Source organism: Armigeres subalbatus, chromosome 1 (genome assembly GCF_024139115.2).
Source record: "Armigeres subalbatus isolate Guangzhou_Male chromosome 1, GZ_Asu_2, whole genome shotgun sequence".
In the NCBI taxonomy this organism is placed as follows: Eukaryota; Metazoa; Arthropoda; class Insecta; order Diptera; family Culicidae; genus Armigeres; species Armigeres subalbatus.
The window spans coordinates 155,045,837-155,065,247 of NC_085139.1; the positions used below are offsets into that span (position 1 = coordinate 155,045,837).

Here is a 19,411-nt window from a genome sequence, read left to right on the forward strand (position 1 = left end):
TGGGATAATGGAGAATGACCGAGAAATCTTTTCTCTAATTTGTGGAGTGTTGTCACGTCCAATAACCATTTTTGGGATGGAATGGAACATTGGGGTCCCAATTAATCAAAAGGTTCTTCAAAAGTACGTTTTTCGCTTAATCAGCTTGATTGAGCTGATAAACGAAAACGTACTTTTAAAGGTACTTGTTGATACTTGTAAAATAAACAGGCAAATGTTCTTTGTTTTGTTAACAAAAATGCTTCAAAAGTCATTACCTAGTGGTTTACTATTGTTATATCGTCAATTCAAATAATTTAAAAAAATGTCTTAAGCCATGAATATTGTTATCCTAGGATCTTTAATACACGGCCGTGTAAAAAAATCCCAAACAAAATTTTTGCAAAGTTTCTCCATTTTGCATGATTTGTCGAGAAATCATAAAACTTTTTTCACACGGATTTTCAAATTTTGAACTGAAAACTTTTTTTACACGGAATGCATTCCCCGTGTAAAAAAAGAATCGGGTGTACAACTACTAGGTAGACTAAAAATTATCGAAAGATAAGAAGATACTTCTCTAGAAGTGAAATTCGCCAATCATATAATGATTTCGAGAAATTTTGACCTGCTCTACTAGCTATCTCTCATTACAGTCAGCATTTCATTCTATAACTTGTACTACAGATATCCTAGCGAAATGAATCATGTTACCCGACCAAATTCAAAATGGAATATCCTTCAGTCAGTAGACAACAAAGTTGACATTTAGAAGTTGTTATAGGCAATATGATATTATATCGGTACAATTTCCAAACAAAGGTAAATTAGTTAAAATTTATGCAACAACAATATGTTGCCCTATAGAACAGTCCCCTTGACAATGGTTTTTCAATTGTCTGCTTAGGTAAATAATTTTGATAGCTTTGATAGTTATTGTTAACGAAATGCTTCTTATTAAGCAAATTCGCAAAATCCTGAGTATTGCTCATAGTAAAAAAAACAAGTCTGTTTTTACACGCATCTGAGACGAACATGGAAAATCAAAGCTATGTAGACACTTATGCAATATTTTGAATTCAACTGAAATATAATTAATAAAATAAAATCAGATAATAAAATAAAGTTTACTTATTTTAATAAAAACATAAAAAACATAGAATATTATCGTGAACGCAATACTGATTTCATTATAAGGTTTTATGGAATATGCATTTTTTGATTATTGATTATTATTATATTCAATCGTTGATACCGACCGTTTTCAAATAGTTCTTTTGGCTTTGCTTCTAAATGCTACTAATCCTCACATTACACTGTCCACAGCAACATTATAGAGTCCATTTTTCAATATTATTAAATAGTACGAGATATAATGATGATACGGGATATAGGGTCCGCTAGGAAATGAAACTTCGAAAATCAACAGAAAAACTAGTCACTCGTTGCATTATTTACACCAACAGTCGAGAGAAACGGTCGAAATTATTTTCATAAACTATCTTTCTTAAAACATACTTTTGCTTTACTGAAATGAGGCAAGCTAACTACCGAACCGAAACGACCAACAAACTGTTAGTAAAAATGCTCTGGCCTAAAACAATAAGATAATGAGCAACTTTGACAATAATAGGTGGGCAATTAATTCCAACACAATATTCGATAACTTTGCTACTTCAAACTAAGATATTAAAGTTATTCGTTGGTTTCTTTGATACTTGGCTTTACCATTTCTATTTTTCCCTGGATGACTACATCAATTTATTACGGAAAACCCTAATTCTATAATCGCAACATTAAATAATATGGTCGAACCAAATATTATTTTCTTCTTTTGTCTCCTCCTGTTAGTTTTTTTTCTGGCAAAGTTTCAATATGTGAGAGGGTAATTGCATATTTTAATTGGAAGATGGTATAATAACGAAATATCCCAGAAAATTCTTTAAGAAAATTGATGAATTATGTGATTTTTATGTAGCTATTCATTTGTAATTTTATTTACAACTTTTTCATTATTCAAAAACCAACAGGAGAAAAAAGGAATTAATATTTGTTCAGGCCTAACTGGTAAACTCCATTCAGTATCAAATTTTGAATAATTCGGAATAACCAACTGCATTCATCTATTTAGGATCATCCTGCTCGATGTAGAACATTTTCCAATGATGCTATTAGAACATTATATCAAACGAAGATACCGAATGAGGCTTACCATAACGGGAGTTTTTTTTAATGTGCTTATTCGCTTCCGCTTAACTAAAATTCCGTCAAAGAAACTGAAAACTTACCTCTTCGCATAGTGCCAACATACGCCGAGTACTGTCCAGGGACTGTAAAAGAGTGAATTTTAATGAGTGATTCGCCAAGAAATACAATCGCTTGCATTATGTCTTACTTCATCCACCACTTGTTGCTGTTTGAGCTGCAGCTCCTGCAGCTCTGTCTTTGGCGCACCGCCTCCATTTTCCGCAGGTACTGCAGCAGGCATTCTGAAATAGAAGATTTTCGTTTTCAATATTGACGCATGTTTGGGGGAGAATTATTTGAAAATGTTCACGCAATTTGAAAAGAAAATATGATTTTATGATTTATCAATTTATTTACAACTCCTAATTTCATTTGCTGCTTTTTCAGAAATAATTTAAGCTTTCAGAGTTTTCAAGCGCAATATGTTGTTGCGTACAATACTTGGCGGAAAATTAGGGAACACAAAAAAACATATTGTTAATCTTATCAAATACGGCTAATTCAAGTGTGGTGAACACTCAACACTTAAGGAGCCGTACACATATTTTGTAAGCACTTATAGGAGGAAGGGAGGTCTTTCGCTTTCTTACGCACAATAAAAATTTAACAAAAATTAGTGTTGAAAAATCTTACATTGAGGGAGGGGGGTTCGAAAACCCCAGAAAATTGCTTACGTAACAAGTGTACGACTCCGAATGGTATTGATGCTTATTTCTTTGAAACAAATCTATTTCAAACATTAATGCATTGATCATCAAATGTTCAGAAAGAGCGTTTCCTAAAATCGATAGGCTATAGGAAAGCTCTGTATGCTATAAAATAGTTATTATTCCCAACTCTCATGGCGTTTATCCAGCACCATTAGTTACTGGTATAATGGAAATAAAAAAGTGCTTAAATAGTATTCCCAAATGCCAAGGCAATTTCTATCTCTATGGGTGTAAATGGGTTTCAAGCTCACTTCAATCCGTACTTCTCATCAGCGGCAACAGTGAATCTATATATCAAAATCATGTATCCCTAGACAATATGATTGAGCGCCAGACCCTACAGCTCTAATGCAGAGTGTCTAAAAATAAGATGAAATTACATGAATTAACAACGCGTTCTACACATACACGAAAAAATTGATTTCCATTTCAGGCGTATCGTCAGCCTTACTTAGAACGTGTTTTTGGCAATTCAGCAATTCACACATTCCTGGAATTGGTTGTAACTGTGGAATAAGAAGCTTTGTTTGATTGCAAGGCAAGTTCAAATAGCATCGTAGATCCATAGAAGAATGAGTTTTCGATTTTGAATGATTTAATGATGATGACGTATTCCTGAGACGTCAATGACCCGATAGACATAATTACAACGGTTCTATTTTCGTTTTGTTTTGAATCTCAACCATCATATGAAGACAATCATTATTCAATTTTGACGATGCCCTTTTCCGCCGTTATTCCGACACGCAAGGATTTCATATTTGCTTTTGGAGTGGCCGTGTTTTTCTCTAAAGCAGCTCCGCGACCAAGCATTATACGTGGTCAAGTCTCTGCCCGCGAATAACGGAGGCCCTTTTTCGTGGACACTTTCTAAGAGCATGCAGTGAAACGCCTCTATCTCACTGTGCTCTCTGTTTGGATTCGTTCACATCTCACATAGACGTCCACATCTCGCGTGCTTTCAAATCGTGTTTCGGGAAAAATCAATATCAACAAGGAAAATAAAGGAAAACAGTTCCAGTGTAAGCCGACGATGATCTTCTGAGTATGCGCCATGCTTATTGTCTTTATCTATACCATAGGTTCCCAAAACAGACTAGGTGTATTGCATGTGTCTCAGTGGGACACAAACTCAGAACTGTCTCCACATATAACGAAGATAGATGGTGATATTATCACGTTTTGCTACATTACGAGCCATAAAACACGGAACAAGAAATTTAGTTTTATAAAATACCTAGTACAATTACATTTATATCAATCTTCACGAAGATCCAGAAGATGTGTATTAAGATTTTTCATGTATCACCTATGTAACGCGACTCACTATTTGAGAAACATCCATCGGAAGGCCTACTTCCAATTGTAATTTTGTATTTTCCTAGAGAGTATTTTTGTTGTTGCTAATCATATCAATTACTGAATGTCGGTTTGTTGCTATTTGTTGGATTACTGAAAAAAATACGACTTACCATGCTTTGCTGATTAATCTTCTAGAAATTTGACCAGAGATGATTCGATGATCATATAATGTATGAATGCATTAAACACATGGACTAATTTAAGTGATTTTTGGGACAACTTAGCGGTTACAGACAGTACATCTGATCCTATCAAGTAGGTAAACGAATTGGGAATCAGTCGATTTGCAGTGGCCATGTTTATTTATTTATTCGTAATTTCATTCATAGGGGCCCTCCTTAGCCGTGCGGTAAGACGCGCGGCTACAAAGCAAGACCATGCTGAGGGTGGCTGGGTTCGATTTCCGGTACCGGTTTAGGCAATTTTCGGATTGGAAATTGTCTCGACTTCCCTGGGCATAACAGTATCATCGTGTTAGCCTCATGATATACGAATGCAAAAATGGTAACCTGGCTAAGAAACCTCGCAGTTAATAACTGTGGAAGTGCTTTATGGAACACTAAGCTGCGAGGCGGCTCTGTCCCAGTGTGGGGATGTAATGCCAATAATAATAACAAGAAGAAGAATTTTATTCTTACCTCACTTGATTGAAATTTTGTTATCATTTTGTCTAAGTTACTGAAACTATAGCTAAAGCTTCGTTACTAGTGCAATTCAAATAACGAACCATTAGGCAGAGTTGTAGAAAAACCTTTGCACTAGAAGTCCACCATACAGCACATTTTGAAATTCAGCTTCTGGAATGAGTGTTATTGACAAACTACTAAATGACCGAACGCAAATTACTAAATCATCGCTAACATCCTTGCAGGAAATATGTAAGACAGTTTCTAACAGTGAAAATGAAGGCTAGAGGCTCATCTATGTAATGCATTGGCACATCGCATACGACAGCAGGGACACCATCAGGCCCAGGTAAAATAAGAATTCTTCATTCTTTTAACAGCATTTAAAACCATCGCTGGCGTTGTTACGAACATATAAAAATCAACTGCATTCAGAGCAACATTTGAAGCCGCCAAATTAGCCTCGATGTCAGTAGATGATTCTGGTTCAAAAGCGGATGCAAAATGATTCGCGAAGAAGTCACACGCTTCTTTCGCCCTAGTTGACACACTGTTTAAAAAAACCACTTTTTTCGGAACGGAAGGGTTTTTTTCTCTTACTGTTTACAAACATTGAAAACTATCGAAGCATCACGTTCTTCTGGTCCTGTTCCAAATGTTTTGAAATAATCATGAACGGCATACTGTAATGCATATATCGACGGTTTAAGCAATAGTGGCACAACTCAAACTTTTTCTTTTCCGCCCAAACGTTGACCGATTTGGCTGAAATTTTGTCCACAGAGCATCAGGGCATCAAATAGAACCGAATAAGAAGGCGGACCATCAAAAAAATTGAAAAAGTGTTTTTTGAGCCACCCTATGGTACACACATAACAGACATCACCCAAATAGGTTGATCTGAGTCGATAGGTATTAGAGTGGGGCGTCATGGTCATTTTTTCAAATCAATGGTTTTCCGAAGCCATTCTGGGTCCTGAACAACTGTGCAGAATTTGGGACCGATTGGTTGCTCCCTTGCTTTCCGCATCGCGTTTGAAGTTTGTATGGAAATTAGTATGGGAGCACGTATATTTTTACATTTCTACTACTAGAGATTTCAGTTCAACGTGAACCAAGTGGCACATTGCGTTAAAGTATAACCCAAAGGATGCCGAAAAACTTTGCTGAAGAAGGCACGCTGCTGGAACGTTCACGAAAAAAGTTATAACGTTTCGAAGATTGAGTGTTCAAACCATATGCAAAAAATCGTTTATTCTGCCAGCACTGCCGAACTACGTAGACCAATAATTTAACTGAGTGTTATTTCAAAATAATTGTTCTTATAGGGTTTTAGAGCTCATGGGAGCTATCCTGAATCATTTCACAAAGAAAAAAAACCGACAAGAAGGAAGATGGGTTTTGCCCTTCGATAACCATAGGTCGTCGGTAGTGCTGGCAGAAACATTGATTTCTTGCATATGGTTTGAACAATGAATTTTTGAAACGTAATAACATTTTTTCTAGACCTTCCAGCTGCGTACCTTCTTCGGCAAAGTCTTTTGGCATCTTCCAGACTATATGCTAACGTATTGAGTCACGTGATTGATGATAAATTGAAGCCGCTAATAGCAAAAATGTGAAAAAGTAAGTTTTCCTATACTAATCTCCATGTAAATTTAAATCGCGATGCGGCATGCGAGGTCGCAACCAATCGAGCCCATATTTTGCACAGTTGATTGGGGTCCCAAAACGATTCAGAAAAACCTTGATCTCACTTGATCGGACGAAGTTTGCGTTTTTCCATACAACTGCGCCCCACTCTAATAGGTATATATCGCTATGGATCTGCGAGTCTTCTATCAAAAGTTCAATTTTGGAGTGATCATATAACCTTTTAAATTGTTCACTCAATATTGCATTTTTCGTATAAGTACCAACTATACGGTACTTATACGAAAAATGCAATATTGAGTGAAAAATTTAAAACGTCATTGCTGAACATTTGCAAATCTCGAGCCCCTAGGACACTTTTGCGTGGTGTATTACGTTGTAAGATCTACCATGGTCACATTGCCAGCTACAGACAAATCCTGATCCAACGAATACCTTCCCCAATATCTAACTCCGTGGTACCTATGAGGGTGTCGCTGAGTCGAGGGTTTCTCATTAAGTTCTACATCAACACTTCCGTCCCCTCGGTAAAGATGGGCATGGCCAGGAGTAGTAATCCTCATGCTTTTGTGATTTTTGTCCTAGATTTAAATTTGTATTTTCATGCTCGATAAAAAAAAAATGACGCTAAAGAAAGACGTAAGTCCTACGTCAACATGGACTCCGGTGCACAAGTCGATGCAGTGTTCACCGACTTCATGTCTGCAATCGATCGATTTGAATTTATCATCATGTCAACTGTTGGCTTAAATAAAATCAGTTTTGTGACCTGCTAGGCCTTCGACATCTGCACCGTGCCTTAGTGAGGTCAATCTTCTTCTATGGCTCTACATTCCAACTGGAATATGACCTGCTTTTCAAATTAGTATTCTATTAGCATTTCCTCAGTTATTAATTGAAAGCTTTTCTATACCCGCCATCGCATGAGTATGTACCTTGTGTGGCAAGTACAATGGATACACTATGCCCAGGGAGTCGAGAATGTTTCCCACCCGAAAACATTCTCGACCGGACCTAGAATCGAACTCACTATTATCGGATTGGAAATCCTACGTCTTTGCAAAGCTAACTGGGGACCTCATATCGATTTTTATATCCTACCAACCTTCGATAACGATACCAGCGGAGAAATTCGGAGTCGCACCAAGGCAGGAAATCGTACGTACTTTGCATTCAATAGAACGCTCTAATCGAATATAGTTCGCCGCCGTACCGTTAGGGTAAATGATGTATTTTGGACATCTGAATATATTTTGGACTTTTGGCTATATTTTGCGTGTTTTTCTACGTAGCTTCCTTTTAGTAAATAGGAATCATGTGTCTCTTTAACCTCTTTCATAATCACATTTCTGACCATATTTTCGTATTAAATTAGAGAAAATATAGTCAAAAGCAAGGATGCTAACGATCATTCAGTAATTTGCGTTCGATCATTTAGTAGTTTGTCAATAACACATTGCAGAAGCAGAATTTCAAAATATGTTGAATGGTGCCTAATGGTTCGTTATTAGAATTCTACTAATAACGGAGTTAGAACGCTAGTTGCAGTAACTTAAACTAAATGATTGGAATTTTAACTCCGTTACTAGTGGAATTCAAACAACGAACCATTGGGCAGAGTTGTAGAAAAACCTTTGCACTAGAAGTCCACCATACAACATATTTTGAAATTCAGCTTCTAGAATGTGTTATTGACAAACTACTAAATGATCGAACGCAAATTACTGAATGATCGTTAACATCCTTGGTCAAAAGTCCAAAATATATTCAGATGTCCAAAATACCATCGTTACCCTATGTACTGCGGCCTGAATAATTTGTTTATTTTATTTTGTTTATTTTTTAGGAAAAGGGAAAAGCCCGTTTGAGTTGAACTCTTTTTGTTCTCTCTCAAATGGGCGCAAAACCTCTTCGTCTTTTCGTACCAACAGAATACAATTTGACTCCAAATGATACACAATACAATTATTTCTTTCAACTATTTACAATGATTAAATTAGTCTAGATCTAGTTTCAACAATTTAAACTCACCTTTCTAAACCTTTCTAAAAGTGTGACAGGGCGAGCAAAAACCGTTTCCGAAGAGTGCTACGACTCAAGTGATTTGTCGAAATCGAATTTATTTGAGAAGCGATTGAATACTCTGCACATGCTCAAAAATGGTTCAATGTGACTGTACGATGTTCAGGTACCGCGGAGGAAAAAATAATTGTCTAGAATGAAGGTTTTGTTGGCTGACGTTGAAATTCAGCTGGGACTTCAGGGACTTCAGAGGAGAAGAGTCAATGTTTAGAAGCAAAACGTCTGCTACAAATAAGGCATGGACACTATCACGGCGGATGTTTAGTAAATCTAGCTCATTTAACCTACATCGGATCTCGTAACTAGGCAAATTGTACGGGTTTCTCCATGGGAGGTTACGTAGAGCGAACCGTACGAATTTACGCTGAACTGATTCAATACGGGAAATATTATTCTGATAGTAAGGTGCCCAAACTACAGATGAATATTCTAAAGTTGATCTTACTAAAGAACAATATAGAGCCTTCAAACAGTGGACATCATTAAAATTCCTTGCTATTCGAAAAATGAAACCCAGAGTACGGGAGGACTTAGAGACTATGAAAGCAACATGTTAATTAAACGTCAGCTTAGTGTCTAATAATACACCTAGATCCTTGACAACAGTCTATCTACGTAGTGTGGTTGATCCAATAGTATAGTCAAAGGCAATTGCTGAATGTTTACGAGAAAACAAAATGAAAGAGCATTTATCTAAGAATCATATTATTCAGCTGACACCAGTCAGTGAAGAGATCCAACTGCGATTGCAAAACTAGTGTATCTTGGACATTTACGATCCAAAATAATTTGAAGTCGCCGGCAAATGATAGTTTAAAGCACTTGAGTAGCAAGTTCATGTCGTTCAGGTAAATTATAAAAATTAAAGGACCAAGATGGCTGCCTTGGGGAACTCCTGAAGTCACAAGGAAAAACGAAGAAACATAGTCGCCTATTTTTATCGCCATTTTACGGTTTCCTAAATAAGAACTGAGCCAACAGAGAATGGAACCAGAGAATCCAAGTCGTTCAAATTTGGCGACAGCGATTTGGTGATTGATTTTGTCAAAAGCTGATGAGAAGTCAGTATATATTGAATAATGATAATAACAAGGTTTACAAGCAACAGTTATGCTCGTAGGTTTGTTCGTACTGCCACCTGCTTCCCGGAGCGAAGAAGTTGAACATCGTGAGGCGTTCGCCGAATAAGCTGGTCGGGCATTTATAATAAACGGAGGATCTACTCAAAATAATGTTGTGTCCAGAACTGAGGACTAACGGTCGAAGCGGAAAATCAAAATCATTGAATTAGCCATATTAACTCAATGACATAATTATTGCTGTATCGACCCTACCATTTGTCACCAATGCTATGGAGCCTGCAGGGATTGAATCCTAAAGAGAAAGAGCAAGTCTCTCACTTATCATCTTTGTATACATATACGATATGTAGCATATAGCCTGAAACTTTTTTCGCAACCTGTCATGATAGAGATTCTACCTCGGAAACTTTTTGAAAATTCTATGCATCGTAGCGATCTACTCCCAGGAAATCGTATGCTCGTCAATTGATCTTTTGTGGAGTTCAGAACTCCAATCGGACCAGATTTTATGCGAACTCAAAAACGTTTGTGATTTTTTAGTTCTGAATAAATCCTTACAAAACTGCTTTCTCGTGAACTTCTAATATCTTCTATATATATAAAAACCAATCTATGTATGTATGTTCGCTAACTACTTCTGAACCACTAGGCCGAATCCACCCAAATTTGGTACACACGTTCTCTATCCTCAGGGGAAGTTAACAAAGGGGGTGGGAGGGTCATTTAGGAAAGGGGGAGGGGTTTTGTTTAGAAAACGAACAATTATGTGTAACTTTCATCTCCCAGGACCGATTTCAACCAAATTTTGTACACATATTCACTATAAGGAAACAATCATATGAGTGATTTTGGGAAAGGGGGAGGGGTCTGGAGGGAGGGGTATTGTTCAGAAAACGGGTAATTTAGAGTAAATTCTGAACCCCTGCACCGATTTCAACCAAATTTGATACACACATTCTCTACCCTAAAGAAAAGATAACAAATGGGGGTGGGGCGGTCATTGTAAAAAGAGGGAGGGTATGGGGGGGAGGGGTTGTCTTTATAAAACGAGCAATTCAGTGTTACTCCCAACTTCCAGTACCCATATCAACCAAATATTGTACACGTATTCACTAAGAGAAGTCGATCACATGGAAGTGTAATTTGGGAAAGAGGGGGGGGGTCGGGGGGGAGGGGTATTGTTCAGAAAACAGGCAATTCAGTGTTTCTTTTGAACCCCTGGACCGCTTTCATCCAAATTTGGTACACATTCTCTATCCTAAGGAGAAAATAACAAAGGGGTGGGATGATCATTGGGAAAAGGAGGGTAAGGGGAAGGGTTGTCTTTAGAAAAGAGCAATTCAGTGTAACACCCAACTCCCAGGACCAATTTCAGCCAAATTTGGTGCACACATTTTCTATTCTAAGGAGAAGATAACAAAGAAGGTGGGAGGTCATTTTGGAAAAGGGAAAGTTATGGGGGAAGGGTTGTCTTTAAAAATGAGCAATTCAGTGTAACTCCCAGGATAAATTCCAACCAGATTTGGTACACTTATTCTCTATTTTTGGAAGATGTTTATTGAAAAGGTAGGGCCAAACAAAGATATAAAAATATATTGATACAAAGGTTCAATTCTATGAGCGGTAGATCTACCTCTGTGGGTTTCGTGCTACAGCATTGGACATTTTAATTCTATAATTTACTTTTCAGTCCCTAGCAAAGCCGGATACATATAGCTATTAGCTATCTATATATCTCGGATACTTATTCAACGTATGTGACGTATGTGATTTTGTAAACAAAAATTTAAACGTTGATTTCTGCAATCTGATAGCACTCCCACGCAAACTATCGCCACATACAGGTAGGGGAGGTTTCGGCTACATGTTCGTTGTATTGGTTTGCGTGGGAGTGTCATCATATTTGACAAATCGACGTATGCATCTTTGTTTACAAAATCACATACGTCGTTTTGAATAAGTTGCCGAGATATATAAAACTCAATGTTTGTATGTTTGTGTGTGTGCTCCAGCCTAACTTCTGAACCCATTATTGTATTGTTTAGTTATCGATCAATTCAACCATTTATCGAAATCATGGTTTGCCCAACGTAAAAGCAATGATTAATGTGTTTCCTTCTGGATGGTGAATGTGATCCCTTCTTTAAAAATAGACGTTTGCTCGGAATAAGGCATCGGTGGATGTTTGTCCTTCTTTAGAAATAGACGTTTGCCCGGAATATGGCGATTATGGGTTCGCTCCCTTTTCCAAAATCAGTCAATGTTTTCAAATGAAATCTGCCTTCTTTTGATCAAATGATGAAGTATCGATAAGATAACGCAATTATCCTGTTGACCAATTGGTTTATTCATTTTCCGATTGTGAAAAAAAAACTGCGAATCAAACTGGCAATTCCGAGCAAGGCCGGGTATATAAAGCTAGTATTAAACTAATAATAAGTTAAACTGTCTAATATTTTCTGTGGGCCCAGACATCCGATCTACCTTACAGTATTGGAGCTAAGATTCTCCCGAGAATCATGGGTAGGACAATGTCTTGTCTGCCTCACCCAGGAAAATTCGTGCGTAGGATATGTCCTACTTGTCCTACCCACTCCCGGCACCACTGATCCGCCCTAACCGTCAGAACGTTCGGTTATTACACTGGATTCGATCGCAATCCGCCTTATGGAACGCACACACGGTCAAGCAGTTTGACCAACATTGACTCCACCTCTCGTTTATTCAAACATCCATCAAGTTTTACCAACACCGGCACGAACAATCAATTTATTCGAACAACAATAGTGCTGTCCAATGAGCAGCTCGAAGTAGCTCGAAGTTGTTCCCGTCCTGCTCGTTCGTTTTTGTCAACAAACGGGCATGAGCGTGACAGGAACAACTTCGAGCTACTTCGAGCTGCTCATTGGACAGCATTAATATCACACACGAACGACCGAAGCGTCAACTTGAGCACCAACCATCAAAAAATATATGGGAGTTTGTGCAACTCCACTACAAATGCTCAAACATGTTCGGCGAACCTTGACTCCACTCCCGACAACTCAAACCAAAATCAAACCGTTTTAATTTTTTCCAACAGAGCCGCCAACTGTCAAATGGTTGTTCGAACAACTTCACACACGTTCAAACAAAGCAGCAACCGAACCGTTTTCTTGGAGGGGAGGCAATGTTCGCCAAACTGCTTGACTGGTGTGTACGTTGCATTATGCTACGTACACACCAGTCAAGCAGTTCGACGAACATTGACTCCACCCCCAAGAAAACGCTTCGGTTGCTGCTTTGTTGGAACGTGTGTGAAGTTGTTCGAACAACCATTTGACAGTTGGCGGCTCGGTTGGAAAAAATTAAAACGGTTTGATTTTGGTTTGAGTTGTCGGGGTGGAGTCAAGGTTCGCCGAACATGTTTGAGCATTTGTAGTGAAGTTGCACAAACCCCATATATTTTTTGATGGTTGATGCTCGTTAGCGCCCGGTCGTTCGTGTGTGATATTGTTGGTCGAATAAATTGATTGTTCGTGCCGCTGTTGGTAAAACTTGATGGATGTTGGAACAAACGAGAGGTGGAGTCAATGTTGGTCAAACTGCTTGACCGTGTGTACGTTCCATTAGGTTCGCTCCAACCTCAACGTGGTTCGCTCTGAGAAATTTGCGCGATCCAACCTATCTTTACATGTAGTAGTGATGTTTACATTTAAAATTTTTGTTACTTCGCGCAAAATATGTCGAAGCAATGACACGAGCAATGAGTTAAGTTATTTGTTTCAGAAATCACGTTTCTATCATGATTTAGACACGGAATTTGTACTGAGAAAATAGAAATTAATGAAATTGTTAAATTGACAGTTCGATTAATGACACATCGTGACGCGATCCAGGATCAAATTTCATTCGGTTATTCAGAGTCGAGGTTGGATCTGACCCAGGTTTAAAACCGAAAACGACATAAATTTGCCCTCCGCCTTATAAATCGTTATCACCATCACGAATGTCTTCTACTTATTGTTCGTTTTCCTATTTGTATGTAAGCCCTTTCAAATATCTGCCTGGAAATGCTAATATCATTTTTCAAACATAGATGTAAGAGAAAATGTTGCAAAATGCATCCAAAGGGCAAAAAGCCTAACTAATAAAATCACTTGTATAATGGTTAGTAATTTGCTTTTAAAAAATATTCAACGAATTGTGGATCTTTTAACACATCCCGTAAGATTTTCGTTCAATCTAAGGTTCACACATAACCAAGCAATCACATTTTTTGCCTTTCTCGTACAACAAAGTTGTACCGAAAGGCTATCATTTCACTCCAAAATCGAACATTTTTTAGAAGTGTCGGAGACCCATGATGTTATATACCAATCGACTCAGCTCGTCGAACTGAACAAATGTCTGTCTGTCCGTGTGTATGTGTGTGTGGACACGAAAACCGAAAAACATTAGCCACTTTTTCACATAGTAATTCTTAACCAATTTTCTCGCAACAAGTTGCATTCGACAGGGGACAAAGCCTTGTTGATCACTATTGAATTTAATAACGATCGGGTCACAAAAGTTATTAAGAAAATGGGATCGAACTACATAAGCGCCATATAAGGTTGGTGTCTTGGCTAAATGCGAGAAAGGCAGTATCACCACTCGGTGAGTTGGGTTTTTCTCATAAAAATGAAACACCACCCCCATAGTGTGTTTCGGCCTAGGCCTATTTTATAAACACATTTTAAATACTTTAGATAGGGTGGGTGTACCAATTGTCGCCATACATAAGAAAAACTATTTTTTTTAAAAAATAAGTAAAAGGCATGTGGGTGGACTTTATATATCAAGCGAATAGTTTTACTTCCTTCTCCTTAGAACAGCTGTGAAAACCACAATAAAATTTGTTATAATCCTCAAAATTGATTAATCCATAATAGGAACGCATGCACCAGTTGTGGCACTATTCTTAATTTTGGTTCCTTATTTGGCAAATCCCATTGTTTTCTAACGGGACTGGCCAAATAGGGACCACTAGTGCGACAACTGGTGCAAAGAACGTCAAAAATTAAGCAAAATCAATTTTTACAATTATGCTTTGCTTGTTTTGGAGGAAATCAAAGGTGTTATCGTATCATATGAAAATGCTTTATCGATATGAACTTGGTTTGCGGTGATTTGATTGGCGATTTGGCATATAAAGCACTAGTGCGACAACTGGTGCTATAGCCACTTGTACATCCAGCCTAGTCGAAATAAAACCTTGCTATTACGAGTAGGAGATTATTATTAGCTAGACTTGAGAATTTTTTGTCTACTAATTGAGATGATCCGGTATAATAGCTTATATTGGTTCAAAAATCTTAAAAGCTTAAGGGGGACATTTATGACCATCCTCCCCTACATTTTTATGATAGAATTAAAGGCGAAAGTATAGATTAGATATTTCCGTTAGGATACGGCACAAAGAATTGTATATAGAAGGAGATATTTAATGCAAGTGGTGACGACGATAGATATAATGCATCGAACGACTTCCTTCTGCCAAGCTCCCATTTTGGAATAAAAAGGGATTGAAACTTATCTCTCCTCCTCACTGACAAAAAGGTGTTTGATTTGCTCATATACCGTCGTGTGCGAAAGGGTTTCAATCAATGAGTACTATTTCTAAGTTGTCTAATGACGAGGGCAACTCTTTCAGAGTATTGGAATCAGCTCCAATCGAATTTACCAGCATTGATCCTGTTGCGTTTCGGATGTGGTAATGTAGCATCGCTCCGACTCTTACAGCAGACAAGACATGGGTGTTGTCTTCAATTAGAAAAACAGCTATAAATCCCACTTATTGGAGGAATTACAAGTTCATGCTTTACAAGCGAATAAAATATTTTTTAGGGATGATTGATGTACAAGCTAGGATTCAAATTTAAAATACGATACGTAGCGTAACAGGCACGGGCACAGCAAATGCTGGGAAAAGCGTACCATTGGTACTTCGCGTACCTGAAGGAATAAAATAGACCCCATCTCGTGGTCCTTAGCCTCTTACCCAGCAACTCCTATCCCTACCTCCTAGTGGTGCTGGCCGGGATCCGAGCAACCTTAGAGAAGATCGGGTAACCAACCCCGGTGGGAACTATGGTCGTATGCTGACAGGAAGGGGGGAGGTTTGCTCCTCTCCGGAGGTGCAAATCTTACTGAGCGTCTGTTCTCCATGTCAGGATCGGCTCACAACAGCGTCTGTTCCCCATGTTAGAGGCGGCTGATCATCGTCCGAGTGCCAGCGAGAGACTCTAATTGAAACTGTGCACCATGGTCCACCGGGAATAAGGAGGAATTGTCCTCCGGAAATTTAGGGGGTTTGGTGTCAGGCCCTGCAAGCCAGCCTTTAAAAAAACATACGCAACGAACAATCAACAAGAGAGTACGGACCGGAACCATCGGCGAAGACCACTGCGACGAAAAGGGACTAGCGATTGGAAACTCGGTTCGTGGAACTTCATATCTCTCAACTTCATCGGGAGCACACGCATACTCGCCGATGTGCTCAAGGACCAGCGCAGCAGGGGGTTTGTTGGAAGGGATCAACGGTGCGAACGTTTAGAGGTAATCATACCATCTACCAGAGCTGCAGCAACACACACGAGCTGGGAACAGCACGGCACTTCACCGACATTTTCGACGTCAGGACATAACGTGGCGCTAACATCAACTCTGACCACTACCTGGTGATGGTTAAACTGCGCCCAAAACTATCCGTCATAAACAATGTTCGGTACCGACGACCGCCGCGGTAGGTACGATCAAGAGCGACTGAAGCAACCTGATGTCGCCACTGCATATGTGCAATATCTCGAGGCAGCGTTGCCGGAAGAGGGTGAGCTCGATGGGGTCCCTCTTGAGGACTGCTGGAATACAGTTAAAGCAGCCATTAACAACGCAGCGGTGAACATCGTCGGGTATATGGGACGAAGTAGACGGAACGATTGATTCGACGAAGAGTGCAGACAGATTCTGGAGGAGAAGGACGCAGCGCAGGTGGTCGCGCTGCAGAAAAGTGACAGCAGATCCGCCTTTTTCAGGAGAAGAAACGTCGCCTGGAAGAAGCGGAGTGCGATGAGATGGAACAGCACGAGACACGCAATCAGAAGCTCAACGCATGTGCAGGAAGCAATTCTCTGTGAAATCGAAGGTCGATTTATATTTGTATTTTTTTTATTTCCCTGAAATTTGGAATATACATCCTTTATGGCCAAAAAACATTATCTGCATCATTAGTTTGCTATTTTTACTCTGGTGTAACTTTTGACAAGGGCCTAAGAAAAAACACCTTGAATACTTTAAAAGGTTGTATGACATTCGCCAGAAAGTCATTTGCCAGAAGACCTTTTGCCAGAATCAATTTGCCAGAATGGACCATTCCCCAGAAAGTCGTTCGCCAGAATGCACCATTCCCCAGAAAGCCATTTGCCAGAATTGGTCATCACCTATTTGCCATGCACGCGTTTGCCCAGTATGCGCAATAATTTTTAACGCTATGAACTTTTGGCATAACTATACTAACAGCGTTAAAAGAGAGGGTAATTTGTCATAAGGGACATTTTTTATAATTTTGCTTTGTTGTTGTCGATAATAGAATTGAAAATACCTAATCTGTACATAAGACGTATGTATACATAAGCCGAGTATAGCAGCATGCCTGGATTAAGGCAAAAATGGCGGATGTGATCCTTTCTTTCAAATAGGTGTTTGCCCGGATTAAGGCAATAATGGTGGGTGTGATCCCTTCTTTCAAAATAGGTGCTTACTCGGATTAAGGTAATGGTAGATGTGACTACTTCTTTAAAAATAGGCGCTTGCCCGGATTAACGCAATGGTTGATGTAATTCCTTCTTCAAAAGAAGGCGCTTTTCCGGATAAGGTGAATTGTGCATGTAATTCATTCTTTAAGAGAAGGCGCTTGCTCGGATTAAAGCAATGGTGGATATGATCCCTTCTTCAAAAGTAGGCGCTCGTCCGAATAAAGGCAATGGTGAATGTGATACCTTCTTTGATATTAGGCGCCTGTCCGTATTAAGGCAATGGTCGATGTGAACCCTTCTTTAAAAATAGGCGTTTGCTAGGATTAAAACAATGGTGGATATGATACCTTCTTTGAAAGTAGGCGCTTGCCAATGGTGGATGTGAACCCTTTTTTAAAAATAGGTGTTTGCCAGGATTAAGGCAATGGTCGATATGATCCCTTCTTCAAAAGAAGGCGCTTTTCCGGATAAGGGTTATTGTGCATGTGATGCATTCTTTAAAAGAAGGCGCTTGCTCGGATTAAGGCAATGGTGGATGTGGTCCCTTCTTTAAAAGTAGACGTTTGCCACAAATGAAGCAATGGTGGATGTGATTCATTCTTTAAAAGTAGGCGCTTGTCCGAATTAAAGCAAAGGTGGATGTGATCACTTCTTTGAAAATAGGCGTTTGTCAGAAACAAAGTAATGGTGGATATGATCCATTTCTTTAAAAAAAAGGTGCTTGTTCCGATTAAGGCAAGGATAGATGTTATCCTGGTGTCCTCCTTAGCCTAGCGGTAAGATGCGCGGCTATAAAGCAAGACCATGCTGAGGGTGACTGGGTTCGATTCCCGGTGCCGGTCTAGGCAATTTTTGGTTTGGAAATTGTCTTGACTTCCCTGGGCATAAAAGTATCATCGTGTTAGCCTCATGATATACGAATGCAAAAATGGTAACTTGACTTAGAAACCTCACGGTTAATAACTGTGGAAGTGCTGAATGAACACTAAGCAGCGAGGCGGCTATGTCCCAGTGGGGATGTAATGCCAATGAAGAAGAAGAAGATGTTATCCCTTCTTTAAACGTAGGTGGTTGCCCGTGTCCGTGTATGAATATGACAATAGTGAATATGATTTCTTCTATAGAAATTGACATTTTGCCTAGACTTGTAGATATAACTTCTTCAATGAAAGCGAATGGCGTCTAGTATGACTTAAAATGATATTATCCAATTGTAGATATGATTTAATTTTTGAAATGAAGTCTGCGTCTGGAATGAGACGAAGAAATATGATATTCATTCGTAAGCAGCTTGTTTGTATTAGAAAAATATGATTTTTTTTTTTTTGATAAATCGTATCCATCTTTCTGAAAATTGTCTAATATGATGAATAATCCCTTTTATGGAGATTAATTATACCGCAAGTCCCTTCATAATGTCAAATCCACTTTATGCAAAATTACCTTCTTTAGATATTTTTTTTCTATTATTTAGCCGTGCGGTAAGACGCGCGGCTACAAAGCAAGACCATGCTGAGAGTGGCTGGGTTCGATTCGCTCTAGGCAATTTTCGGATTGGAAATTGTCTCGACTTCCCTGGGCATAAAAGTATCATCGTGTTAGCCTCATGATATACGAATGCAAAAATGGTAACTTGACTTAGAAACCTCGCAGTCAATAACTGTGGAAGTGCTGAATGAACACTAAGCTGCGAGGCGGCTCTGTCCCAGTGTGGGGATGTAATGCCAATAACAAAAAGAAGAAGGAGCCATCAATAATAATTGGAATTTCCAGTTTTACTCTTTCTGGGGAATGGTACATTCTGGCAAATTACATTCTGGCAAATGGTCTATTCTGGGGAATGGCTTTCTGGCATATGGTCCATTCTGGTAAATGGGTTTCTGGCAAAAATTATT

General features: G+C 38.9%; 1 protein-coding gene across 8 annotated transcripts in view; it reads right to left on the reverse strand.

The window, feature by feature from the left end:
• The window catches only part of LOC134205342 (synaptosomal-associated protein 25), a 76,318-nt gene that overhangs the window by 41,522 nt on the left and 15,385 nt on the right, over positions 1-19,411 (reverse strand). For all 8 annotated transcript variants that reach the window (XM_062680515.1, XM_062680511.1, XM_062680514.1 and 5 more), the window contains exons 2-3: positions 2,375-2,468; positions 2,268-2,309 (exon numbers count right to left, since the gene is read on the reverse strand). In XM_062680515.1, coding sequence (XP_062536499.1) covers positions 2,268-2,309; positions 2,375-2,467 — 135 coding nt within the window. In that variant the 5' untranslated portion in view covers position 2,468. The remainder of the gene's footprint in view (positions 1-2,267; positions 2,310-2,374; positions 2,469-19,411) is intronic.